Genomic DNA, 26852 nt, shown 5'->3' with positions numbered 1-26852 from the left:
CAGTGCTTCGGATGCAGCCCAGCACACAGCTGCCTGCTGGGCTGCCAGTGACCATTGCTGGCTCCTGGTGAGATTGTCATCAACTGACACCCCCAAGTCCTTCTCCTCCAGACTGCTCTCCAGCCACTCCTCACCCAGCCTGGATCTGTGCTTGGGATTGCCTTTACCCAGGTGTAGGACCTTGCACTTGGCCTTGTTGAACTTCATGAGGTTGGCTTGCTTGGTGCTCAGGGCCAGATGCTTATTTTTTTAGTCTTTTTAAACATGAGCAGCAACTTTTTCAAGTGATCTTGCTTTAAATGCCTGCAGCTGTTAACAAAGCACACCCAGTATGATGGTGCTTTTGATTAAAAAAACATAATCAAATTATGAGAGATTGTAAAACTGCAGATGGAAAGCATAAAAAATGCACCTTCCTAAATGGTTTGGTTTTTTTTCTGAGGTAAGGGTACTCTCTTTATTTTAGAGTTATTATGGGAACTACCTGGCTTTCAGTACTCTCAGGTAATTGCTACTAAGTGAGCATTGCCTGAGTGGATGTCCCATCACCATCTAAAATGGGGATTACTTGGACAAAGCAGACAATTTAGTGTTTCTTAGGGCTCAAACAGAGCAAACATTCTGCAGCACTAAAGCCAACAATCTGCAGTGTTGTAAAAATCCCTTCAAGCTTACAAGTGAGCACTGTGGGGCTTGATTTTCATTTTGATTGATTAAATGATCCTGGCAACACTTCCCTGATCCCTGATGTCTTAGGCATATAAAGCTGTAATCAGGACTGGGAAACCCAGGGAAGGGCAACATCAGCTACTTGGGGGAAAAATAACACTTGCAGATTTTTCTCTGCATGTGGAACAGAAATTCATCCCTGGAGGTGAAATGGGAACATCAGCCTCGTGTAGGATGGAAATCATTTTACATGTGAAATAAGAGCTGTGTTTTTCATAACAAAATCTTCCATTGTTCAGAGGCAGAGGGGACTGGAGAATAAAAGTTGGTGCTTGGTTCTATTCCATTAGAACTTGAATTCTGATCCTCTTTATTTCCAAAGGAATAAATAAAATGGTAATGCTGGCTGCAGACTTGAGGGTTGATGTATAAAATGGATGATACTCCAATGCACTGGTTGGGAGCAGTGGAGTTTGGAGTGAGGGACAGACCGGTGGCATTGTCCTGGCCTGCCACCTCCATCCCACCTCCCTTGTCCTGATGTCAAAAGCTTTATAGCTGATTAAAAAAAATAAGCCATAAATCATTTGCTGATAGTTTTTTCATTATTTTTGCTTTCCTTTCCTTCATCCCATATTTCTTGATTCTGCTGTGACATCTTCAGATGCATCTCCACCACCTCTTGGCCTTACAAGATGTTGAGCTCTGGGTGCTCAAAATTATGTGCGTTTTAAGTCTCTCTTTCTCTCTTTCCCCTCCCAAAGTTCACTCCACCAGTTCACATGCTGAAATCCTGAGCTGCATGTTGCTGCAATGGGTGGGAAAAGGCAGTCATCTCTTCCACCCTTTACAGCTGAAATTAGATAAACACAGCCCACGTGGGAGATGTCTTTGCACAAAATGGTCCCAAGGTTCCCATTGTTGGGAGTAAATGCTGCGGCACGATGGCAGCTTGTGTTGCAAAAGCAAATAGGAACCAAGAGCTGTCACTTCATTTGTGTCTTCTCTGGTTATGCACTGGCTGGGAGCATTTGAATACAACAGCAAGAATGGGGGATTAAAGGGAAAATGGTGCTACTGCTTCCCTATTCTCACTTCTAGTGTTTTTGCAGGCCTTGGGATTTGGAGGGCATCCTATGAGGAGCAGGTGAGGGAGCTGGGGTTGTTTAGTCTGGAGAAGAGAAGGCTAAAGGGAGATGTTATTGCTCTACTACTGCCTGAGAGGAGGTTGGAGTGAGGCTGGTGTTGGTCTCTTCTCCCAAGAAGCTAGGGATAGGATTAGAGGAAATGTATTTATTTTGTGCCAGGGAAGATTTAGGTTAAATAGCAGGAAAAACTTCTTTCCTTCAAGAGTGGTCAGGCATTGGAACAAGCTGCCCAGGGAGGTGGTGGAGTCACTGTCCCTGGAAGGGTTTAAGAAACATGTGGGCATGGCCCTTCAGGATATAGATTAGTGGTCATGGTAGTTGGGTTATGGTTGGACTCAATCTTAAAAGTCTTTTCCAACCTTAATGATTCTGTGATCCTTCTACCATTCTGTTCCCAATCAGGCTGACCTCACAACTGGAAAATTGAGCTTGCATCAGTTAGAAAACCTTTATTTCACTGGAAGATGCAGCAAAAGGAACATTTACCCTTCCCCTTCCGTCTTGTGAGCTGGCAAACCCAGCTTTGTTCTCTCTGTCTGGTGTGTGTGATGAGATGACATCTCTGCAGTTCATGTTTCTCCTCTCTAATAATATGTACATTTGTAGCTCTGGTTTCCCCTTTCTCTCTGTCCTGGGGGTATATGTGTGTGTATGTGTGTACTGGGGTATGGATTGGATTTTATGAAACTTTGAAACTTTCCTTCTATTTTAAGTTCAATATAAATGTTTTGCTCCAGGCTACCTAAAAAAGTGATTTAAGAACAGTAGGGATTTCTTGGGGAAGTCTAAAATGTCTGGGCTGGGTTTTCCTCAGTATGTTTGCTTCTTGTTTGTTTTCATTTACCTTTTAAAATCCATCTATCTCTTTCCCTCTGGCCAAATAGTTTTTATTTGGTGTAGCTGCCTCTAAGACCAAGGGTTGCCTCTTTGATGGGACAACAGGTAATGGGCACAAAATTGAACACAGGAAGTTCCATCTAAACATGAGGAGGAACTTCTTTACATGGAGGGTGGTGGAGCACTGGAGCAGGCTTCCCAGAGAAGTGGTGGAGTCTCCATCTCTGGAGTCATTCAAAACCTGCCTGGATGCTGTGTTTTGCAACCTGTTCTAGGTGATCCTGCTCTGGCAGTAAGGCTTCACTAGATGAGCTCCAGAGGTCCCTTCCACCCCCTATCACTCTATGATTCATTCCATCTTCCTGCGTCTTGGCCTACTCTGCCTTGGCATGAGAGCAGGAGAGCTCAAATAATTCTTGTTTATGAAGTGTGCTGAGGAAAAGGCAGAGGAGGAATTTGAGAAATGGTTTAAGAGCAGCTGGGAGATGGCAGTGAGGTGTCAGCCAGGTGTATGCCACTGGGTAACACTTGTAGTTTCCAGTGCTCTGTCACCCTCACTGGAAAGAACTTTTTCCTCATGTTGAGGTGGAACCTTCTATGTTAAAGTTTGTGTCCATTGTTCCTTGTCTTATTACTGCACACCACCCAAAAAGGGCTTGGCCCCCTCCATTTGACACCCACCCCTCAGATATTGATAGACATTGATCAGATCCGCTCTCAGTCTTCTCAAGACTGAATAGCCCCAAGTCTCTCAGTCTCTCTTTGTAGGGGAGATGCTCAAATCCCCTATGAAGAGAGACTGGGAGCCCTGGAGAAGAGAAGACACAGAGAGGATTTAATAAATATCTATAAATATCTGAGGGCTGGGTGTCAAGAGGGAGGGGACAGGCTGTTCTCCATTGGACCCTATGGTAGGACAAGGGGCAATGGATAGAAACTGCAGCACAGGAGGTTCCACCTCAACATGAGGAGGAACTTCTTCACTGTGAGGCTCACAGAGCACTGGAACAGGCTGCCCAGAGAGGTTGTGGAGTCTCCTTCTCTGGAGACTTTCCAGACCCATCTGGATGTGTTCCTGTGTGACCTGTGCTGGATTCTATGGTCCTGCTCTGGCAGAGGGGTTGGACTCGATCTTTTAAGATCCCTTCCACCCCCTAACATCCTATGATCCTGGTGGCTCTCTGTCAGCCTCTCTCTGTTGCTTTGCTGACCTGCAGTTCTTGCTCCCCAGGATGCTTCGCCTTGGGTTGCTGCCGGTGGCAGCAGGGCTGTCGGCCGTTGCTCGGCGCTACCACGACACAGCGCAGCAGCACCCCAGGGCTGGGCGCCGGCTCGCGGTGGCAGCAGCTTTCCTGGGGACCACTGCAGCGACAGCGAGTGCCAGGTTCCTGTGGCAGAGGTAATGTATATTGGGGGGAGTGTGATGGTGTTTTTGTGCCTGAGCCGTCAGACTGCTTCTGCCCTGTGGAAAGCACAGGCAGGTACTATGGACTGTTTATCCTGGGAATAGAACAGCCTTGGAGGGAATCTTCTCAATGCTCAGCAGGGGTTAAAGTGTGGAGAGCTAGAGGATGGAGTCAGACTCTTGTCAGTGAGCCATGGTGAGAGGGCAAGTGGTAATGGGCACACATTGGAGCCCAAAAGGTTCCACCTGAACAGGAAGAGAAACTTGTTTGGTGTGAGGGTGCTGGAACCCTGGAGCAGACTGCCCAGAGAAGTTGTGGAGTCTCCTCTGGAGAGATTCCAAAGCCACCTGGACATTGTGATCCTGGGCAAGCTGTCATGGGTGCCCCTAGTTTAGCAGCAGGGATTGGACTGGATGATCTCCAGAAGGTCCGTTCCAACCCAGACTATGCTGGGTTTCTGTTATTGTTTGTCCTGGAAGGGGTGGCTCTTGGTGGCTCCCTGTAGAGCTTCTTTGCTGCTGTGAGGCATTAGATGCAACAAAGCTCAGTGCTGAAGAGTTTTCCTCTGTTACTGTCCTCACATGGGCTGTTTGCTCTTGGTGAGATTTGCTGCCTGCCTTCTCCCTGCATAGTGATTCTGTGTGGGTATGTGGTGTTGTGTAAAGAGAAATCAGTTGTTTTGACCAAGCTGGGTGTAAACATCATGCTTTCAGCTTCTGGGAGAGCTGCTAGTGACAGGACACTTGGCCAGGAGATGCTGCTCTGGTTTTTTTTGTGTTCTGCTGGCTGCTTCTTATATAAAACATATCAGGAGAGAAGGGGATGGTCCATCTTTTGGTGGTGAGATAGCTGAGTACAGGGCTTAGGAGGTTTTTAAGGACCACAGTCTGAGCACACTTACTCATCGTCTGTGAGGCTTGAAGCTCATTCCCATAACTCTGAGGAGAAGGGGAATGTTTGTGCTTGCCTGAGGTCACCCCCACTGAACCCATGGCCTATGCCATCTTGGAAATAAATTGAGGATTCCCTTCTCTGGCCTTGAAGTGTGGGAGCAGCATGGTACTAGCAATGTCACTCAAACTTGTGGCTGAAATGAGAGTCTGAAAATGAAGTCTTTGCTGGTATCCTGTTTCATTCTCTGGAGAAATTCAAAACTCACCTGGACGCAGTCCTAAGCAACCTGCTGTGGATGACCCTGCTTTTGCAGGGGGAAAGGACTAGATGATCCCCAGAGGTCCCTTCCAACTCCCACCATGCTGCGATTCTGTGATTTTTGTCCCAATATTTAAGTGATTTATTGCTGCCTCTCTGCTCACCTGGGTTGTAGTAGAGGGCTGTAGTTGTAATGCAATGGGAGGCAGATGATGATAATTGTTCTGGCGGTTCCTGGAGCTGTCAAACCTTGAAATCTGCTAGGAGTTGCTCAGGCTGAAGAAGAACTCCATGATCCAGCACAGTGTCGTCTTCTACTGCATTTTACTAATAGCCTGCACTGTGTAGTGCTGCTTTCTCCACAGGACCTGAAACCTCTGCAGGGATGGCCAGGACAAGACCTCTTTTCAGGCAGGGAAGTGAGCAGGGCTTTTTGCACTTAAAATACTTCAAGCATGATTGTAAAGTGTGCAGGACATCATGTCCTATGTAAAGCTGTTCCAAACCCACTGAGTTACTATCTACCTCCTGCAGCAGGTTCACCCCTGCTTTTAAAACCAGCCACACTGTCAGTCCTTAGCTTTGACTGGTAGTAGGAGGAAGGTGCTTCCTGCAGCAGCAGAGAGCTGCTAATGATAGGTGGAATGCTAGGTCAGGAGTGATTTCAGGGAGGGATTTTTGGCTCCTGGAGTACTTGGCCATTCCCTGGAGTCCCTGGGTGCTGTGGCCAGCCTTGACCTTGCTCAGTTGAGAGTGCTGATAGAAATCTGATCAAGGGGAAGGAGGGGCAGCTTCTTTGGAGTATTTTGGTCTGTGATCTCCCCAGTTATTAGCAATCTGGAGAAGCTGACTTATGTGTTGTTTTGGTTTTGTGTTTTTTTCCTTGCTCTGCCTTCATTGTCATTTACAAATATGTGAAGCACTAAAGAGATTCGGAAGTATTCCTTTTCTGTATGAGCCATGAAATAAATCCTTGATGCTGATAACTGTAAAAGAGAAGCACATCCAGGCTTAAAATATTAATTTAATTATTTGGCATACAGGAGGAGGAACAAAACTTATGCTTGGAGTAGAAAAATGCTTCATACTGACACTTGAAGAGTTTTAAAGAGACTGCATTAGGCATTTTAATATTGTGCTTAAATAAATGTGCAGTTCCTCATCCTTCCTCTCCTTTATCTTTCACCGCATATAAATTGGGTGATTAGTAGATTCATAGAATCACAGAATGGTTTGGGCTGGAGGGGGCCTTAAAGATCATCTCATTCCAACCCCCTTGCCATGGGCAGGGATACCTTCCACTAGCCCAGGTTGCCTCATCCAACCTGCCCTTGGGGGCAACCTCCAGGGAGGGGGCATCCATGTCCTCCCTGGGCAACCTGTTCCAGTGTCTTACCACCCTTGCTGTAAAGAATTTCTTCCTCATCTCCAGTCTAAATCTGCCCTCCTCAAGCTTCAATCCATTCCCTCTCATCCTGTCACTATAAGCCCCTGTAAACAGTTCCTGTCCAGCTTTATTGTAGCCTCCTTCAGGCACTGAAAGGCTGCTAGAAGGTTTCCCTGGAGCCTTTTTTAGGCTGAACAGCCCCAACTGTCTCAGCCTGTCCCCACAGGGGAGGTTCTCCAGCTCTCTGATCACCTTCGTAGCCTCCTCTGGACCCACTCCAGCAGCTCCATGTCCCTCTTGTGCTAGGGACATCAGAACTGGACACAGTGCTGCAGTTGGGCTCTCCTGATAGCAGAGTAGAGGGGCACAACACCTCTCCTGTCCTGCTGGTCACACTTGCTCTAGAGTTGAGGCGTAGGTGAATGCAGATGGTTGTAACGACACCCTGGGTTATTCAGGTAGTTACATCCTGAGTTACTACAGTAAGTAAGAGTAAATGCAATGAATCAGTTCTAAGAAGTAAATATGTAAAAGATGCAGCCAGGCCACAGGGATGGAGTAAGCAAAGTGTCACTGAACATGTAATTTTACAGGCTACAGAGTATTTATGCCTCTGAGTATTTACACTTAGTAGTAAACGATTCTGATGTACTAAATGTTGCATTGGTACTTAAATGGGGAACAGGTGAGGAAGGTCCTTGGCATAACCAGTGCTGTTGGTGCAGTTGGTCTGTGGTAGGGATGACCTGTGAGGCTTGTTTACCTTCACTTAGGGAAACAGGAGGCCCTTTGTTGTCTTGTGGAACTCTCCTGTGCTGCAATTGAGTCTCTGAGGGCTCCAGCAGGTCCTAAGCGTGGCTCTCTTGGCATCACAGAGTTACTGTCCCTAGGATGGCAGAGATGGCTCTGAGGAGGAATGTGTGCCTGCCTCATTGCTGCTTAACCTTGAACAATCTGTAATCATAGAGTCACAGAATGGCTTAGGTTGGAAGAGGCCTTAGAGATCATCCACTCCAACCTCTGCCTCTGGTTGAGAGGGATGCCTCTCAACTAGACTTGGTTGCTCAAGGCCTTGTCCAGCTTAACCTTGAATACCCCCAGGGAGGGGGCGTTAACAGCCTTCCTGGTCAACTCAATCCAGAGTCCCCCCACCCTCATACTGATGAACTTCTTCCCAAGATCCAATTTAAACCTACTCTCCCTCAGCTTAAAACCATTCCCTTCTGTTCTATCACTAGACATCCTTAGGAAAAGTCCCTTTCCAGCCTTCCTGTAGGCTCCCTTCAGTTATTGAGAGATAGCTGTAAGGTCTTCCCAGAGTCCTCTCCTCTCTAGGCTGAACAATCTTAACTCCCTCAGCCTATCCTCATAGCAGAGGTACTCCAGCCCTTGGATCATCTTTGTGGCTCTTCTCTGGACTCCCTCTGCCAGATCTATATCCTTCTTATGATGGGGACACCAGAACTGGTTGCAGTATTTGAGGTGTGGTGTCACAAGAGCAGAGTAAAGGGGCAGAATCACCTCTCTTGACCTGCTGAGGCTCTTCATTGCCCTTTGAATAGGGATTGCAGTAAGGGATGCTCTCCTGCAGGCTTCTGGGGAGGTTGTAAGATGAGGGACTTCTCCCTCTTTTTGATTTCTTCTGATTATTTTTCCTTACGGTTAAGACATTAAAAATGTAATAGGCTGGATGAAGAAGCAGTTGAATATCTTTTGCTGGTTGGGCTAGGTAAGTAGACAGTGAGGCAGTGTTAGAGGAAGAGCAGCAATAAAAGGAAAAGAACATCTGCCTTGTAGTTCTTTCTGTCACCTACTTGAAGTCCTGTGCAGATGGCCCAAATCTCCTGCACTGCCATGTGGGGAGAAGCACTGCCTCTTTCATCTGTACTTGGGGTGAGGGTTTTGAACTGAAAGAGGGAAGATTTAGACTAGATGCAAGGAAGACATTTTTCACACTAAGGGTGGTGAGACACTGGTCCAGGTTGCCCAGAGAGGTGGTAGAAGCCTCATTCCTGGAACCATTCCAGGTCAGGTCATCTGGGGCTGTGAGCGATTTGCTCTAGTTGCAGATGTCACTGCTGACTGCAGGAGGGTTGGACTTGATGAGCTTTAAAAGGTCCTTTCCAACCCAGGCCAGTCTATGATTGTACTTAAAAAAAAAAAAAACAACCCAAACCTAAGGTTTCTATTTCAGAGCCTGTTTCTCATGGTTCTGATGATGGTGAACATTTCTAAGAAGGATTTATCTGGTGGTGCCTGTATGGGAACTTACCCTTTCCACTACTTAGCATGAAGAAGGACAGGATTTCTCAGGTGGGTTCTGTTATGAGCAGCCTGAAACCAGCCTGTTTCAGACTGATGCTCTGCCATGTGCTTTGAGCAGCATCAGAAGTCAATGGTGTGGGGTAAAGAAGCCGAGACAAAGGCAGACAAGTCAAGGACTGAAAAGATGCAAATAGAAACCACCGGGGTTGTATGACACAAGGTAGGTAAGACTTACTTTGTGTCCTCCTGAGATGGGAGGTGGGTTGATGGGATCTTTGCTTTATATCTGTGTGCTGCAGATCCAGATGAGTGTTGGTCTTGTTGCCTTTGCTGGCTTCCTAGAGCTCCTGCAGCCTGCTTTTGGTGGAATAGATCTCATCTAAATAATCACTTGGCAGGAGTTAGCTGATGCTGCTCTGTTCTGCTGTGATGAAGAATACCAGAGCAATGCAAATAACTGAGCTTGGAAGACTAATGAAGTTTACTCCTTCAAAGCAATACCTTAAACTCTGAGGCTTTCCAGTCAGCAACAGAAGCTATTAAGTATCTGGGCACTGGTATAATGAACTGAATTAATTAATTGGAATAAATCTTGGTGCAGACATTGGCTAATCTAAATGAGGCATTAATAGATGAGAAGTACTGAACCTTGCAGGTTGCAGTGAGCTCAAGGTTTATAAAAAATATTCTGTTGCTGGTAGTCATGTAAAACATACTCTCTATTTGTAGTTCCAGATACCTGTGTGCAGCTCTATTAAGTGGCCACAGATATGGGATTCATGTGACAAACCTTCCTGGCTGAGTCTGTGGGTAGTGGGCATTTGACAGTACTTGAATTGGCATGTCAGTGCTGAAGCTGGTCAGCCCATCAGCCTGGTGTTCAGTGAAATAAGGGGGTAGATGTACCTTCAAGGAGCACAGAAGGACCTCTGTAAGCAGAGTCTTACCTGATTGGAAGTATTGAGTTGTGCTTAATTTCTTATCCTTCTGCAAATATATTAGGGGTAAGAATAAGAATGTGTTGGTCTGGAAGATGCTTAATAAGGTCCTGTGCCACCAAGGTGTTTGTGTCTTAACACAGTACCTAATAATTTTGCTGCAGCTCCTTGACCTTATTCCATGCTCTCTTGACTTTTGCCCCTGTATGTAGGTTCCTGTGTGTAGGTTGAAGCAACTAAGCTTGAGATACCTACCTCCCAGCCCTGGCTGTGTAACCTCATTCTTTGACCAGCTCTTCATTTCCTTCATTTTCAGCTCTTTCGTTTTTCTCTACCTGGCCTTCAAAACCTCCAGGGATGAGACTTCTACCACCTCCCTGGGCAACTTGTTCCAGTGTTTCACCACCCTCATGGTGAAGAACTTCTTCCTAACATCCAATCTGAATCTACCCACTTCTAGTTTTGCTCCATTCCCCCCAGTCCTATCACTACCTGACACCCTAAAAAGACCCTCACCAGCTTTCTTGTAGGCCTCTTTAGATACACAATAAGGTCTCCTTGGAGCCTTCTCTTTCTCTACCCTGTTCTCCTTCAACCATCTTGTGTCAAGTGCCCAGCTGCTTTACTGGCAGAGCCTCTGAGGAAAGACCCTTTGTCCTCCTTGCTCTGCTGACCTTCACTGCTTTTCTGTCTTTGGCTTTTCTCCACCAGTGCTTCTAGAAGGAATTTTGAAGCCTGAAGGAGCCCTTAGCTATCTCTGTTTAAGAATGCATTGTTTTTTTGTGTCAGTGTCTTAGGGGCTTTAGACTAATTTGCTTAGAATACATTTTTAATGACAGAATTGCTGGAAATATCTTATGCCAGCTGAAACTGAGGCTTCAAAAAATCTTTGTTCTAGTAACACAAAGGAAACCACATAAATCATGGTGAAGGGGGCTGATGCCTGTTTTCTACCAGTTACAGATGTGTCAGGTATCACTTAACTTGATGGAGAAAAGACAAAAAAAATTTGCAGATATTATCCATGTGAGGTTATTTTTGAGAGCTCTGCTCCTTTTTGGTTTTTCTTAATTCTTTGTGAGAAGTGATAGTCTCAAGAGATCATCCTTGGGATTGCTGCACTCATGGTTTTCTTGTAAGGCTTGAAGATACACTGATCTGAGTGGTGACTTCAAAGATAACTATGTCCTTTCAGGTGGCTTTTGGCTTTTTGTTATTTTTACCCTGGAGCATCAGGGGAAGGGAAGAATCTAATGCTGAGGAATTGTGCCCAAGTCAGAACCGGAGTCAGTTGGGAAAACATCTGATGTGCCCTGCAGGGAGTGGCTTCAGCTGACCTGCAAAGTTTCAAGCACAGATATTGCCCTGGAATATGTAATTGTAATTATTTGTGTAGAGAAGCAAAGTGGAAATGCAAGAAACTGCTTCCCAAATTGTCTTGGTTTACTGCAAGGCAGTTAGTCTGTAGCAAGGGATAGGACAAGAGGAAATGACCTCAGGTCGAGCCAGGGGAACTTCAGGTTGGACATCAGGAACAATTTCTTCCCCAAAAGGGTTATTGAGGTTGCCCAGGTCAGTGGTAGAGTCCCCATCCCTGGAGGGATTTAAAAGCTGTGTAGTTGTGGGTCTGAGGGATGTGGTTTGGTGGTGGACTTGGCAGTGCTGGGTTAACAGTTGGACTTGGTGATCTTAAAGGTCTCTTCCAAACAAAACAATTCTATGACTTTGTGGAGACCACACATTGAATTCTTTGTCACTTAAGAAGAGAAATGTTGTTTGAACCCTGGGTCTTTAATGTCCCTAGAAATGGCATTTTAAAATATTTTGTCTAAAAATTCAGATGCCCTCTGGTGGCCAACCTCACCCCAGCTGCCTCCCCTTGGCACAGGGTAGCTGACAATACCTGCTCACCTTGCTCTTGGTCCCAAGAGTGCCTTGGCTGTCCTCCAGCAGCTATCTGGAAAGCAACATCTCTCCAAGAAGTCACGTTGTTTGGGAGTGGAGTAAGGGGAATAATTTCCTGGCTCACTAGAGGAAGTGCAGATACTGTGAATACCACTTCTTTTTGATGAGTTCCTGATTTGGAGGCTAAGTGCCACTGTAATCGTTGAGTGACACCTCCTCAGGGTCTAGCCTTGCCACGGCTCTCACTTTCTTATGATGTTCAGTGGGCCAGATGCCTTCTGGGCAGTGCCAAAGGTTGGATCAAGCCAAGTGCCAGTTCCTGCCCTTGGGTCACAACAACCCCATGAATGCTCCAGCCTTGGGGCAGAGTGGCTGTGAAGTTTCTTGTCAGAGGAGGACCTGGGGGCATTGGTAGACAGCTGGCTGAACATGAGCCAGTGTGTGCCCATGTGGCCAAGAAGGTCAACAGCAAGCTGGCCTGGATCAGCAATAGTGTGGCCAGCAGGAATAGGGCAGTGATTGGCCCCCTGTACTCAGCACTGGTGAGGCCACACATCAAGTACTGTGTTCAGTTTTGAGCTCCTGACTAAAGGAAGGAAATTGAACTGCTGGAATGCATCCAGAGAAGGGCAGTGGAGCTGGTGAAGGGTCTGGAGAACAGGTCTGGTGAGCAGCAGCTGAGGGACCTGGAGGTGTTTAGGGTCTGGATAAAAGGAGGCTCTGAGACTTCCTTGCTCTGTACAACTCCCCAAAAGGATATTGGAACCTGGTGGGTGTTGGTTTCTTCTCCCAAGGAACAAGTGATAGGACCAAGTTGCACCAAGGGAGGTTTAGGTTGGATATTAGAAGAAACTGCTTCCCTGAAAGGGTTCACAGCACACTAGAACAGACTCCCCAGGGAATTGGCTGAATCCCCATCCCTGGAGATGTTTAAATGATGTAGGGATGTGGTGCTGAGGGACGTGTTTTAGTGGCCATGGTGGTCTTAGATTGATGGCTGGACTCGATGATCTTAGAGGTCTTTTCCAGCCAAAACAATTCTGTGATTTTTATCTGTGGGGAGGAAGGAAGGGAGAAAACTAAGGATGGGCAGAAGGTTTATTAATTAGGGCTTGAAAACAGAATTTCGTCTGACCTTGGGGGGGTTATTATTTTTTCACTTTGTTAAACTTGTCCTGTAGTTAGCTGTTGCTGAGGCTTGCTGGTGGAAGCTGTAGGCTGTTATTTTTGGTGTCTAGACCACATGTGGGATCATATGTTACTGCTGCTCATGGGGCCAGCTGAAGAGAACAAAAGGCTTGTGAGGTTGAGGAGGCTTTGTCTAACGTGACACAGCCCATCTGTTCCAGGCTGCCAAAAGGGCTGAGGGACTGCACTGGGAAGGGAATGATGCTGTTGAATACTGCAGGGCTTGCTAGAGCAGAACAGCTTTTAATTGATAATAATAGAGACATAGCAGGGAATTGCTCCCTCCTTGACTTGCAGACTCATTCATCGGGACTTTTGTCCTAGCAGCATGAAGCCAAATACTGCAAATCTGGCAGCTGTGTGAATGCACCACAGGCTGGAGAGCAAAAAGTGGTGCCAGGAATGACCACCTCTGGTCTTCCAGTTGTGGTCTGAAAGCTGTGATGTATTTAACTCTGCCTGACCTCCCATGATCTTCCTCTGCTGTCTGCTTGTAGCTCAAGACCAGGTTTCATGGGAACTGGAAAAACCCAAAGGGATTTTGTTTTCCCCCCAAACGGATCTTGTGGCCCATGTACTTTTCCACTTTATGTGAAGACGTGTCCAAAGCAGCCTTGCCAGCAGATCCAGAGAGGGGATTCTGCCACTTTGCTCTGCTGAGACCTCACCTGGAGTACTGTGTCCAGGTCTGGAGCCCTCAACACAGGAAGGACATGGATCTGAAGGAGCAGGTCCAGAGGAGGGCCACAAAAATGATCAGGGGCTTGGAGCGGCTCTGCTACAAGGACAGGCTGAGGGAGCTGGGGGTGTTCAGCCTGGAGAACAGGCCAGGAGACCTAACAGCAGCCTGCCACTGTCTGAAGGACTTCAAGAAGAATGGGGAAGAGTCTGTTTACAAAGGCCTGCAGTGACAGGACAAGGGGCAATGGCTTTAAGCTGGAGAAGAGCAGATTTAGATTGGATGCTAGGAAGAAGCTTTTTGCTATGAGGAAGGTGGAACACTGGAACAGGTTGCCCAGGGAGGTGGTTGAGGCCCCATCTCTAGAGACATTCAAGGTGAGACTTGATGAGGCCCTGGGCAACCTGATCTAGCTGGGGGTGTCCCTGCTGACTGTGGGGAGGTTGGACTGGGTGACCTTTGGAGGTCCCTTCCAGCCTGGACCATTCAAAGTATGTTGAACTTTTCCCATCTTTTCTGTTCCCTTACTTCTGCAAGGCTTCCTTTCCTCTGAACTAAAGTTGTGAGGTTTTTCACTTGTATTTTCTAGTAGGTAATGGCATTCTTCTCACCCTTAGGTATAAGCTTTGAATACCCAGCAGTTGATAGTTGTCATTCTAAGTCAGACTTACTTGTATGTGTTATCTCATAATATCAAACTGATAAAGCCAGGTTCCTAGAAACCCTCAAGTGTTGTGAAAAAAACAAGTAATAAAAAATGGGGAAGTTGTTCTGGTTTTGAGGGCATCTTAAAAATAAAAAGGCTTTGCTTTGCCTCCATTATTCTTCCAACTGAAGATACTAATTTCTTTTTCCTGCAAAATGCTGTTAAGTGACAGCACTGAGCTTGCTGACCAGGGATAGAGAGCAGGCTGCCAAGCTGTGATCTTTCTGGGTTCATGTGGTCATCCTACCTGGTGTTAGTGTGACAAGCAGGAGTAGGGAAGAGATTGTCCCCCTATACTTGGTACTGGTGAGGACACAACTTGGGTTAAGTTGTGGGGCCCTCACTTCAGGAAGGACATGGAGGTGATGGAGTGGGTCCAGAGAAGTGCAGTGAAGCTGGTGAAGGGTCTGGAGAACAGGTCTGGTGAGGAGCAGCTGAGGGAACTGGGGTTGTTTAGCCTGAGAGGAGGAGGCTCACAGACCTCCTTGCTCTCTACAACTCCCTGAAAGGAGATTGGAGCCTGGTGGGTGTTGGTCTCTTCTCCCAAGGAACAAGTGATAGGACCAAGCTGCACCAAGGGAGGTTTATGTTGGACATTACAAGAAACTTCTTCCCTGAAATAGTTCTCAAATGCTGGAACAGACTCCCCAGGGAGGTAGCTGAATCCCTATTCCTGGAGATTATAGAATCATAGAATCAGTCAGGGTTGGAAGGGACCACAAGGATCACCTAGTTCCAACCCCCTTGCCATGGGCAGGGACACCCCACACGAGATCAGGCTGGCTAGAACCTCATCCAGCCTGGCCTTAAACACCTCCAGGGATGGGGCCTCAACCACCTCCCTGGACAACCCATTCCAGGCTCTCACCATTCTCATGGTGAGGAACTTCTACCATGATATTTAAAAGATGTAGATGTGGTGCTGAGGGACATAGTTTAGCACCAGACTTGGAAGAGGTGGATGATGGTTGGACTCACTGATCCTGATGGTCTTTTCTGAGCTCAATGATTCTATGCTTCTCACCGTCTCTGCCTACCTCACTCTGGGATTTCGTTCCCTTGTCTTGCCTCACTGGACCACCTTTGTGCCCAGGAGCAAATACAAGTGGATCTGCAGCTGTTTTTATGGGGGGAGAAATGCTGCTGAGCTTGTCAGCCTTCAAAACATGGTTTGGATCAAGAGAAGCTGAAGTGAGCACTGCATTCATGAGCTGAGGAACGCAGGCTCATGTGCTTGTGGCTCTGTGCTTGATTCCCTGTGCACAGCAGCTGCATGCATCCTTCAGGGCTGCAGCTTGGGGGTGCACTCCCATACCTCAGCTGGGGTGAGCTCTGGAAATATAAGTGGTGTCTCCTGGATGCAGAAATTAACAAATTCATAGTTTGAGGATGTTAGGGTAAGGTCAGTAGGATGTCTCCAGCATGTGTCATTAGTTTTGATGACCATCATGACACAATTGCTTTCCGCTGCAGGCTATGAGGAAGTCATCTTTAAGGAGCAGCATCTTATCCCACATGATCCAAGTTAGCTGGTGAGTGTGTTGGTGTGAGCTGAAATTCCCCCCTCCATTCTCCTCCTGGCATTAGGCCCAGACAGGCCTAAGAGGCCTTGAGGATACTCCCCCGGCATTACCCGATAAGAGAGGACATCTCCCAGGGGAGCAGAGAGGGAAGAAAGAGGAAGAGAATGACTCTGCAGATGGCCTTATAGGGTGCAGGACTTATGGGTAGAAATACACCATTTCCTGTGTCCACCCCTGTGGGTGGGCACCCAGGACACCAGAGGTGCACCTCATGCAGCAGTGGCAGGGGGCACCCAGCCTAAACTGCCACAGTGAAGCTGACCTTAACCTGTTCAGGTTCATCTCATTCAGAGCAGTCCCCTTCAAGGGGCTTGAAGCAGAGGTCCTCATGCTCTGGTCTGCACCCACGCGCCGGCGCCAGTGCCTAAACTGGGCTGCAGCGGAGGGGCGTAGGAGGGAGCGTGAGAAATCAGCTGGTCTGCTGCCAAGGCAGGGCTGGGTGCCTCCCAGCTCATCCTGACAGGCAGCTGTCTCACCTATTTTTAGCAATTTGCTGGTGATGGAGACAGCAGTGATGGAATAAATCCCCCCTGGCAGCTGCCTGCAGTGTTCCCCTGTATACATCTGTATGTGTCTGAGCACAGGCTGCTCCCTGACCTGGGCTTGAGTCTCTTCCCTTGGGACATCCTCAGGCATGTCCTGTCCATGCTGGATCAAGAGATCAGTCCTGCAGCAACTGGTTTGTGTACATTACAGTTATTTCACTGCCCTCTTTTCCATCTTTCTTATAGCAGTCTGACTTATTTAGGCCATTTTTTCCCCACAGTGTGTCCTGTACCTTTGACCATTCTTGCTGCTGCCTGTCAGATCATCTTCTGTTGGTCCAGCTCTCCCTTGGAGTGCACTATGAGTAGCTGGAAGTGCTTCCTGTGGTGACATTCCTGCTGCTGGCTGGGGTGAAAGGAAGGACATGTACATCTCAGACTGGGCTGCTGTCTCCTTATGTTCTTGGACCTATTTTAGGCTGTGGCTGGTATCCAGAACTGTCTCCTCTGTCTAATTGTTCACAGTCATCTCCAGAATCTGTCTTAATTTTTGTATGTTCGTTGCAATCCTTGCCACAAATTCTAATTTGTGCTAATTTATGTCAGTTCCATGAAAGGTGAGGAAGGAAGCAAAGTGGTAAAAGGTTCTGTGAGTGGGGTGACATCCTGAAAAATAGGGCAGTGGATCTTCATCATTTCTGGTTAGTTTCTTATTCAAGTTTCAGCTAATTCAGTTCCTGAGAGGGGTTGAACTGAGGAGCCTCCCTGAACATGTTCCTGATCCCTGGAGGTGGCCTCCATTTATGAAAGCTGGGTTCAAGCTTGCTTTTGCATTTCAGCATGAAAGCCTCAAATTTTAAGTTAGTGTGCACTTGCAGCCCAGAAAGCCAACCAGAGCCTGGGCTGCAGCAAGAGAAGTGTGGTCAGCAGGGTGAGGGAGGTGATTCTCCCCCTCTGCTCCACTCTGCTGAGACCACACCTGGAGCTCTGGGTCCAGTTCTGGAGTCCCTAGTACAAGAAGGATCTGGGGGTGCTGGAAGGTGTCCAGAGAAGGGCCATGAGGATGAGCAGAGGGCTGGAGCTCGTCTCCTATGAGGACAGCCTGAGAGAGTTGGGATTGTTCAGTCTGGAGGGGAGAAGGCTCTGTGGAGACCTTCTTGTGGCCTTCCAGTATCTGAAGGGGGCTACAAGAGAGCTGGTGAGGGACTTTTGAGGGTGTCAGGGAGTGATAGGACTGGGGGGAATAGATCCAAGCTAGAGGAGGGCAGATTTAGATTAGATGTTATGAAGAAATGCTTCCCCATGAGGGTGGTGAGACACTGGAAGAGGTTGCCCAGAGAGGTGGTGGAAGCCTCATCCCTGGAAGTTTTGAAAGCCAGGCTGGATGTGGCTCTGGGCAGCCTGATGTGGTATGAGGTGTCCCTGTCCATGGCAGGGGGGTTGGAACTGGATAATCCTTGGGCTCCTTTCCAACCCTGATGATTCTATGATTCTCTAAGTGGCTTTTAAATCTCACTTGGATGTCTCCAAAAGTTAACCTGCAGGGAGAGTGACAACTCTAGTCAACTGAAGAAGACATCTGTCGAGAAGGAGTCCTGTCTCCTGCTTCCTGTTTGGTAGCAATGTCTTTGCCCAACTTCTTATTAGATTCCCTACATTTCCTTCCTGAGAGCTAAATACTTTTCTTCTGCTTCCAGGATTAGAATAACCAAGCACTGTTATCTCTGGCACAGAGCTTCGTTATTTTAGCACAGTTCTGCTTCTGTCGCTCATTGACGAAAAATACTTTCAAGTTGAGGGATTGTGATCTCTCTGATTGAAGACCTGCAACTGCAGAGTGTGGTGCCAGTGCCTGGTGTGAGTCCCAGGATCCTTTCATGGATGTGCATCCTACACTTGCATGCATTTGGTTTCCTCGAAGAACAATTTGCTAAGTGAGAATTTAGCATTGAGTAATCCTCTAAGTGGTTTTCTTTGAGGTTGATAAACCTCATCTAACACTTGATTGTTGCCTTTCTCCAAGGATTGAAAGAAGAGATGAATAATCAGCTGGGAAATACGTTCTTTGCTTCAAATTGAATTTGCTGGGCCACGGGTGGGGAAAGAAGAGACTGGGAGGATTGGAGCATGGTAGCAAGGATCTGAGGCAGGCACACTGTGGAGAGCTGCTGGCAGCTGATCTTGGCGTGCAGTGAAGGGAGTCTTTGTACTTTCACTTCTCTTTTGTGCAGAACAGGCATGCCATTGGAAAGTCATTCTCATCATGAAAGGAGGTGGGGAGTCTTTCCTTGCCGATGGCAGTCCAGCAAGGTGGGGATTACTGAAGCTGTGGCGTTTTTCCAGCCCTACTCTGGCATCTGTGTTGAAAGACTCCTCTGTGTGGGCGCAGTATGGACGCTGCAGATGTTGGAAGCCAAACATTTCATCAGAGGATGTTTGTGCAGGGTGTTGAAGTACACAGCTGTACCTAGAGAGCAGATCCTTCAGTGGTTAATTCAGGGAGTAGTTTGCACTCTGGAGGTGAGGAATTGTAAAATGGTTTGGTTTGGAAGGGACCTTCAAAGGTCATCTAGTCTAACTCCCCTGCAGTAAGCAGAGATATCTTTCACTAGATCAGGTTGCTCAGAGCCTTGCCAAACCTCACCTTCAATATTTACAGGGATGGGGCCTCAAGTACCTCCTTGGGCTGTACCTGTTGCTGTGTTCCCCAACCCTCATGGTACAGAACTTGTTCCTAACATCCAATCTAAATTTCCTCTAGTTTCAAACCGTTGCCCCCCATCCTATCACTGCAGGCCTTTGCAAACAGTCCCTCTGCAGCACCTTCTTGTAGGTCCCCCTCGGGTACTGGCAGGCCACTATTAGGTCTCCCCAGAGCCTTCTCTTCTCCAGGCTGAACAACCCTTTGCTCAAAAAGCAGGCTACAGACTCTGCTTTAATTCTCATAGCTCCTTTTGCTTGTATGCTGGTGCTGGGATGGTGATCTAACAGAGCTAGTTAATCTGGATAAATTAGAGGGTGAGGGGGAAGCCCTCTGTATTCAAACAGCCTGGGTCTGTATGGTTGTAGCCAGCTGACTTGACAGGGTGATGGATTGGAGGAATGAGTAGGATTTGCTGAAAATGTTTGATTTTTGAATTTCATCTCTCCCTTCCCTGGTTTGCTAGCTGCCAGTCAAGCATTACAAAAGCAAATCTTTCCTGGTGGAGCTGTTCTCTGGCATGTTGAATATGGAATAGCTTGGCTGGGTAGATAAGCAGTTGATTTCCTACTGCTTTTCTGTCCCCAGCACCTTTTTCCAAGAAGTTCTCTCAGAGCTACTTAAGACTGGTCTCCTGCCTACACAAGGGCTTTCCTTGTCAGCACTGCTGGTGTAGCCTCAGCTGGCAACAGCTTATTCTAGCAAACTGCACATCAGCCAAAACCACAACTCCACAAGGATGTGCCAGTGCTGATTAAACTTTCAGGAAAGGCTGCAGGAGAAGTGCCAACATGGACTTCACGTTCCAAGAGACAGATCAGCTGCCTGGCCCTTCTGGGGAAATAATTTCCTTGTCTTGAGATGCATGTAGAGGAGTGGGGTTTGGATCCTGTCTCTGACAGTTGGGTTCAGTGGAGGTCTTACAGATGATATTCTAGGTGGTCCTGCGCTGGCAGTGGGGTTGGACTAGATTCACAGACTGCATCAGGGTGGAAGAGACCCTCAAAGATCATCTTGTACAACCCTGCTGCTGTCAGAAGGGACACCTCCAATTAGATCAGGCTGCCCAGGGCCACATCTTGAATGTCTCCAGGGATGGGGCCTCCTGGGCACCACATCCCTGGGCAGCCTGGTCTGGTATTTCCCCATCCTCATTGTGAAGAACTTCCTCCTGATGTCCAGCCTAAATCTACCCTGCTCCAGTTTCAAACCATTGCCCCTCATCCTTCTAAACAGTCCTTTCCCAGTCTTCTTTTAGGTCCCCTTCATGATCTTTTGGGATCCCTTCCAACTCCAAAGATTCTGCGATACTTTAAGACTAAATAAAATCCATTGGCAAATAAGGGCTCAGGACCCTTCCAGAAAGGAAAGGCCAGTGTTCCCATGTTACATGTGAAGGTGTGCTTAGTACTGCTGGTCACCAAGCACTTGTGTGTTTTATTAAATCAAACCCTTGTGATAGGAGCTGTGTTTTGTCCCAGAAAGAATCAGAAACCTATGCAGTGCTTTAACCCAGCTGTAGTGCTGTGGGTTTATTACATTTCACAGCAATAAGCTTGAACCCCATTCCTGAAGGTGTTTAAAAGATGCAGAGATGTGGTGCTGAGGGACATGGCTTAGCACCAGACTTGGTATAGTCAGAGAATAGTTGGACTTTATTATCTTAGAGGTCTTTTCCAGCCAAAATTAATCTATGATTCTAATGCTGGGGTCTTGGTGGTTGTTCAAAGGCTTTTGGTACTTTGTTCAAGTAGTTGTCACAATAAGAACAAAAGTTAATTTGCTATCATCATGATTTACTCTAAGTATTTATTCTTAAGTTTATTCCAGAATAAACCAGACAGAGCATCCTGGTGTAGTGGAAGGTGTCCCTGCTCATAGCAGGGGGTTGGAACTAGGTATTCTTTAAGGTTCATTCCAACCCAAACTATTCTATGATGATAAAGCTTTTGCTTCCCACCAGTAATGTGAAAGTATTTGAGTTCTGAGGATCACAGGATGTTAGGGGTTGGCAGGGACCTCTGGAGATCTTTGAGTCCAACCCCCCTGCTGGAGCAGGACCATAGAATCTAGTGCAGGTCACACAGGAATGCATCCAGAAAGAGCTGGAAAGTCTCCAGAGACTCCACAACCTCTCTGGGCAGCCTGTTCCAGTGCCCTGTGACCCTCACAGTAAAGAAGGTCTTCCTCATGTTGGGGTGAAAGTTCCTGTGCTGTAGTTTCCATCCATTGCCCCTTGTCCTGTCAGAGGGTTCAACTGAGCAACTTCCTTCTTGGCACCCAGCCCTCAGATATTCTGATCTCAAAGGTCTCTTCCAGCCTCAACAGTTCTATGATTTGATGGTTTTTATTAACTGCTTTGCAAGTAAAGCTTAGGAAAGGCACAGACTGGCTTATCCCACTGTTTATTTAACACCCTGTTGCCAGCTGCAATTCATAAGTTGCTCATGGCTTAGACTGAGTGATTCTGAGTATTGAGTCTTGATCTACAAGCAGGGTTGCTGAAGACCTCTGAAACAGCAAGGAGAAAGGGGTACTTTGCTCTTCCAGAGTGCTTTCAGTTTGAGGATAAACAGCTCCAGTTTTTGTTGTCACAAATCTTGTTTCACCAAGTTGAGAAGAGTCATTGGTGGAGCATGGAAATAAAACAGCCTGTCACCTGCTGGAGATAAAAAATAAATCAGTTGAGCTGAAACAAAAAAGACTGTTCTTTGTGAATTCTGCAGTCCTGATGGTGAAAAACATTCCTATCACTGCATATAAATCTCTTTTAGGGGAGCATAGATGAAATTTAGCAGTAGAGGAGGCTTGGTTTGCCCTTCCCAGTTGTCTTTTCTGCATGTGTGGCTTTTGGGAGAGGGTGTGATCATTCACTGACTGATTTGTCCTGGCACTCTTGGGCTGGGGAAGACTTCCCGTGATGATTGGTTTGGGTGTTAGGGATGAGGAGTGGGGTGGGAATCCAGTTGCAGCTGGGAGAAGCAGACAACATCCCAAGGAGACTGATCATTCCTTTTTGCTTTGCAGTCCTCTGTTCTGAACTGTAACAGGTGCTTGCCTTGGGGAGAGCCTGGCAGAGCTGCTTTTGTAGCCTTGGCACCCTTCTCAATTTCTTTAAACTGCTGTTTCCTTTTCCCTTCTGCAGGGCCTATGCAGAAAACTCATCCTCAGTGAAACATGATGCAAGGACAGAGGCGAGTGAGAAGGTGAAGCATGAGGAGGAGGAGAGCAGCAGCAGTGAGGGCAGAAGGGCTGTTGCATCAGGTGATGAGGAGGCTCAGCCAGAAGGAAAGAAGAAGAAGCGTTCTGGGTTCAGGGACCGCAAGGTACAAATCCTGGGGGTGTGACACCTGCAGCCATTGCACAGCAGTGGAGAAAAGGAGAAGCTGCAGAAGAGCTGCTTGTGGTACAGCAGGGGTACAGAGTCAGGCTTTGATGGTGGGAGGACACAGCAACAGGCTGCCCAGAGGGGTGGCACAGTCTCCTTCTCTGGACACATTCGAAATCTACCTGGATGCTGTCCTGTGCAACCTGCTCTGGCAAGGGGTAGGACTTGATGATCTCCGGAGGTTCCTTCCAGCCCCTACCGTACTGGGATTCTGTGTGATTTTGCTCTGTACTTGTCTTTATTTTTAAGGAATCTTACTGGTTTTGAACCTACTTTTTTGGCATCCTCCCTTGATTCTTTAGCTTGAAACTTGTTTGTTTCGAAAACACAGCACAGAGATCCTCTGAAACGGAGACCTCTTTTCTGATTTGGTGTACTTGGATGTCTGCGACGTGGCTGATGGAGAAGCCAAGGCTCCTGCCTTTGTGTCTGTTAATATCATAGAATCACAGAATGCTCTGAGTTGAAAGGGACCTTGGAAGACCATGTAGTACAACCCCCTTGCATTGAGCAGGGACATCCCCAGGCTGCTCAGTCACATCAAGCCTGACCTTGAATGTCTCCATTCAAGGACCTTTGGGCCTCTACCACCTCCTCAGGCAACCTGTTTGTGCTGGTTGTAGGCCAGACAGATCCTCTCTTGCCCCGAGAGGGACAAAAGAATGAGACTCACACAAACGGATTGGAGAGTGATGGAAAGTTTAAATGGAAAAGCAATTGGTGAAACTACGAAACACTACAAAGCGTGGTGCCAAGAATATCCCAAAGCATACAGAGCCCCTTACGTAACACCCAAAGGCTTCCCAATCCTTCCCTTCTCCCACCTGAGGGTATACCCAAAACCCCCAGGGCTCTTTCTTCCCCCCCTCCCACTGCTAGGCAAGTCTCAGGCTGGCCAGGTCTGAGACTGCCCCACCCTCCTTTCTCCTCCTGGCATTAGGCCTAGACAGACCTAAGAGGCCTTGAGATGCTCTCTTATCGGGTAACGGTGGGGGCAGAGAGGGAAGAAAGAGGCAGAGAATGACTTTGCAGATGGATTTATAAGGCTTTATAAGGATTTATGGGTAGAAATACACTGTTTCCTGTGGACACCTTATTGGGTGGACACTTGGGACACCAGAGGTGTCGTTTATGTGGCAGCAACAGTAGGCACCCAGCCTAAACTGCCACACTGTTCTGGTGTTCCACTGCTACCGTGGTGCAGAACTTGTTCCTAACATCCAGTCTAAATCTCCTCTTCTCTGATTTAAAACCATTGCCCCTCCTCCTGTCACTCTAGGTCTTTGTAAACTGTCCCTTTGCAGCCTTCTTGTAAGCCTCCTTCAGGTACTGGAAGGCTGCCATTAGGTCTGCCTGGAGCCTTGTCTTCTCCAGGCTGAACAACCCCAGCTCTCTTAGCCTGTCTTCCAGCCCCCTGATCACTTTTGTCCCACCTCTCTGGATGTTCTGTCAGGTCCATGTTCTTCCTGTATTAGGACTCCAGAGCTGGACACAGGACTGCAGGTGAGATCTCACCAGAGCAGAGTGGCAGAATCACCTCTCTGGACCTGCTGGCCATGCTGCTTCTGATGCAGCCCCAGATGCCCTTGGCCTGATGGGTTGCAAGTGCACATGTAAGACACTGCATGCAAAGTAGAGAATCAGTGCACAAGCTTTGAAACTACATCAAGGGCATTCAGCATATGTCTCAGTGAGTCCATCCATTCACCTGTCAACATGCCCAGTGTGTGTAGGAAGAAGCAGAGGATGAGACCTCACCTGGAATATTGCATATCCAGTTTGGGGCTCCCCAGTTCAAGAGGGACAGGGATCTGCTGGAGAATCCAATGGAGAGCTACCAGGATGATGGGACTGGAGCACTGCCCTACCAGGAGAGGCTGAGACCCCTGGGGCTGTTTAGTGTGGAGAAGAGAAGACTGAGTAGGGATTTGATAAATGTTTATAAATATCTGAGGGCTGGGTGTCAAGAGGAAGGCTGTTCTCTGTTGCACTCTGTGATAGGACTAGGGGTAATGGACTACAGCACAGGAGGTTCCACCTCATCATGAGGAACTTCACTATGAGGAACAGGCTCTGCTGAAAGGTTGTGGAGTCTCCTTCTCTGGAGACTTTCGAGCCCCATCCTGATGCATTCCTGTGTGACCTGTGCTGGATTCTATGGTCCTGCTGTGGCAGGGGGGTTGGACTTGATGATCTTTGGAGGTCCCTTCCAACCCCTAACATGCTGTGATCCTGTGAGTGTGAAAGGGAAGGTTATAGGAAAGGCCCACTTGAATTTTTCCTTTTATTTATTTCATGGTTAGTTGTCTCTTTCTCCATGCTTATGCCCTCTCCTCAAGAGGAGGAAAGCTTGACTCATTGACTATATTGTCAACTTGTGATCTGCCTTCACTGTTGGGCAGTCCTGAGAGTTTTTGGGTTCCTCAGAACTGTCTGACAGCTAGTTTGCTGCTATCTGCAGCAAGTTATTACAAGATGTACAGTTTGGTCTGATGGAGAGCCCTGTAACAGAGGGCTGGCAGACAGCAGTATTTTATTTTTTTAAAACCTGTCTGGATGACAGTTTTATTGGGCTGTGTTTGATGATTTACTACCCTGACAGTGCCAAAGAGGAGAATGGGAGTGTATGCTCTTTGCAATACCTTTCTGTGTGATTTGCCCGTATTAATTATTCTGAAGTCAGTATCCTGGAGGCTGCATCTCATTAGTTGTTAAATTGTGGCTAGGCACAGCGAGTGGCTTAACAGCTTTTTATTACAAATGAAGGGCTGTTGCATTGGAAGCTGCTGAATCATAACCCATCCTTGGTTAGAAGAGATTGCACAACTTGACAGTTCAAGTGCCTTGTGGTATTTGGGGCTCCAAACCCTCCCTGTTGTGATGTGCTGGTGAAGTTATGTTCTAAGGTCCTACGCTGGGATACTTAAAATTGTCCAGGAATGTGAATTCTTGGCTTCTGCTAATTTTCTTGGCAACTGGGTATCAGGTACTCTGGCAGCTTCAGCAAAACTTTGAGTCTTGCCAATATACCCCTCAGGAGGGTTGTTTTTCCCAGTGCCAGCAGCTGGAGACAGGTTGCAAAGAGAAAAGAAACAGTCTGCCTTCATCCACGCTCTTAAGAACACACCTTTGTTGATAGAGCAAATGTAATAATGATTTGTGTGGATGCTTGCTTCTGGCTGGGGAAGCCAGAGAATGTTTGTTTGCATGTGAGGACTGTTACTCTGGTAGTTAGGAGAGGTGCCTGTGCTGAGCAGTTCTTTCCCTCCTGTACTGGACAGGGAGGAATGTGTCCACACTTTCCAAACAAGACATGAGCCAGGCATGGAGGAGTGCCAAAAGCTCTGTGGGGTTATTGTGTAGCCTGCAGCCCTTCTCCAGCTTTCCTTTCTCATGCTCAGAAGCAGCAATTTCGGCAGGGAGAGCACTGCTTAAAACAGACTTCACAATCTTTTGGTCAACATTAGCCCTTTTTGCTCCAGCCTTGAGATAAAATGGACCTTCTGTGACCTCAGTGGCAGCATTGGTTTTGCTTCATTGAATCCAGGATGGGTCTGGTAGTCTCCTGTGTGCCAGGTAGTGAGACGCTGGAACAGGTTGCCCAGGGAGGTGGTAGAAGCCCCATCCCTGGAAGTTTCTAAGGCCAGGCTGAATTGGGGCTCTGAGAAACCTGATCTAGTGTGAGGTGTCCCTGCCCAAGGCAGGGGCTGTTGGAACTGGATGATCTTTGAGGTCCCTTCCAACCCTGACAGTTCTGTGATCCTGTTTGTTTGAGCAGCTCTGTTGTGGGCTTGGTGTTTGATCAGTGGTTTCCCTGGTGAGTCACCTCAGGAGGTATGCTTGAGTGTTTCCAACTCAGGTAACAGAGGAAGGTGTGCCCCAGCTCCTGACTCAAAATCAGGGTTGCTCCCAGGATGTGCTGTTCCCCTAATCAGTTGTATAGCACTTCAGGAGCTCCTGACTCATTCTATATATTTTAAAAACAAACACCACCCACAGTAAAAACCCTTCCCAACTCTTCCCCTAATGAATTGAAAATCCTGTGGGGTTTTCTTTCGGGAGGTGGAAATCCTAAATAAGCTCAATTGAAAGTGTTTAACACTTGTTTGTTATCCTAATGCTGCTTTTAATGAAGATGATCATTAGTGGTGAAATAATAAATTAGGCTTGACATTGCTGTTTTGGGTAGTGATTCACTGAAGAGGAAGCTGAAACACAAATCACTCAGCATCTGCTGGGGCTGGGCTGGCTGTGGATGGTTCCAGGGCATGTGGTGTTCTGCAGCCTGTGCCCTGTATTGGTCCTGCTTACATAAGGAAAGGAAAGGAAAAGGTTGTCCTGAGGGGTTTTTGTGGTTTGAAAGCTAATGAGCAACAATACATGATGTGAGTGGGCTGAGATGATAATTAGCTTGC

At 47.4% G+C, this 26852-nt stretch overlaps 1 protein-coding gene across 1 annotated transcript in view; it reads left to right on the top strand.

Moving 5' to 3' along the window:
* The window catches only part of MICU1 (mitochondrial calcium uptake 1), a 145368-nt gene that overhangs the window by 12418 nt on the left and 106098 nt on the right, over nucleotides 1–26852 (top strand). The window contains exons 2-3 of the mRNA XM_054382170.1: nucleotides 3886–4053; nucleotides 22195–22375. Coding sequence (XP_054238145.1) covers nucleotides 3887–4053; nucleotides 22195–22375 — 348 coding nt within the window. The 5' untranslated portion in view covers nucleotide 3886. The remainder of the gene's footprint in view (nucleotides 1–3885; nucleotides 4054–22194; nucleotides 22376–26852) is intronic.

The sequence above is a fragment of the Indicator indicator genome, chromosome 7 (genome assembly GCF_027791375.1).
Source record: "Indicator indicator isolate 239-I01 chromosome 7, UM_Iind_1.1, whole genome shotgun sequence".
Taxonomy (NCBI): domain Eukaryota; kingdom Metazoa; phylum Chordata; class Aves; order Piciformes; family Indicatoridae; genus Indicator; species Indicator indicator.
Note: the sequence above shows the minus strand (reverse complement) of the source record. Positions and strands in the feature narration are given on the sequence as shown.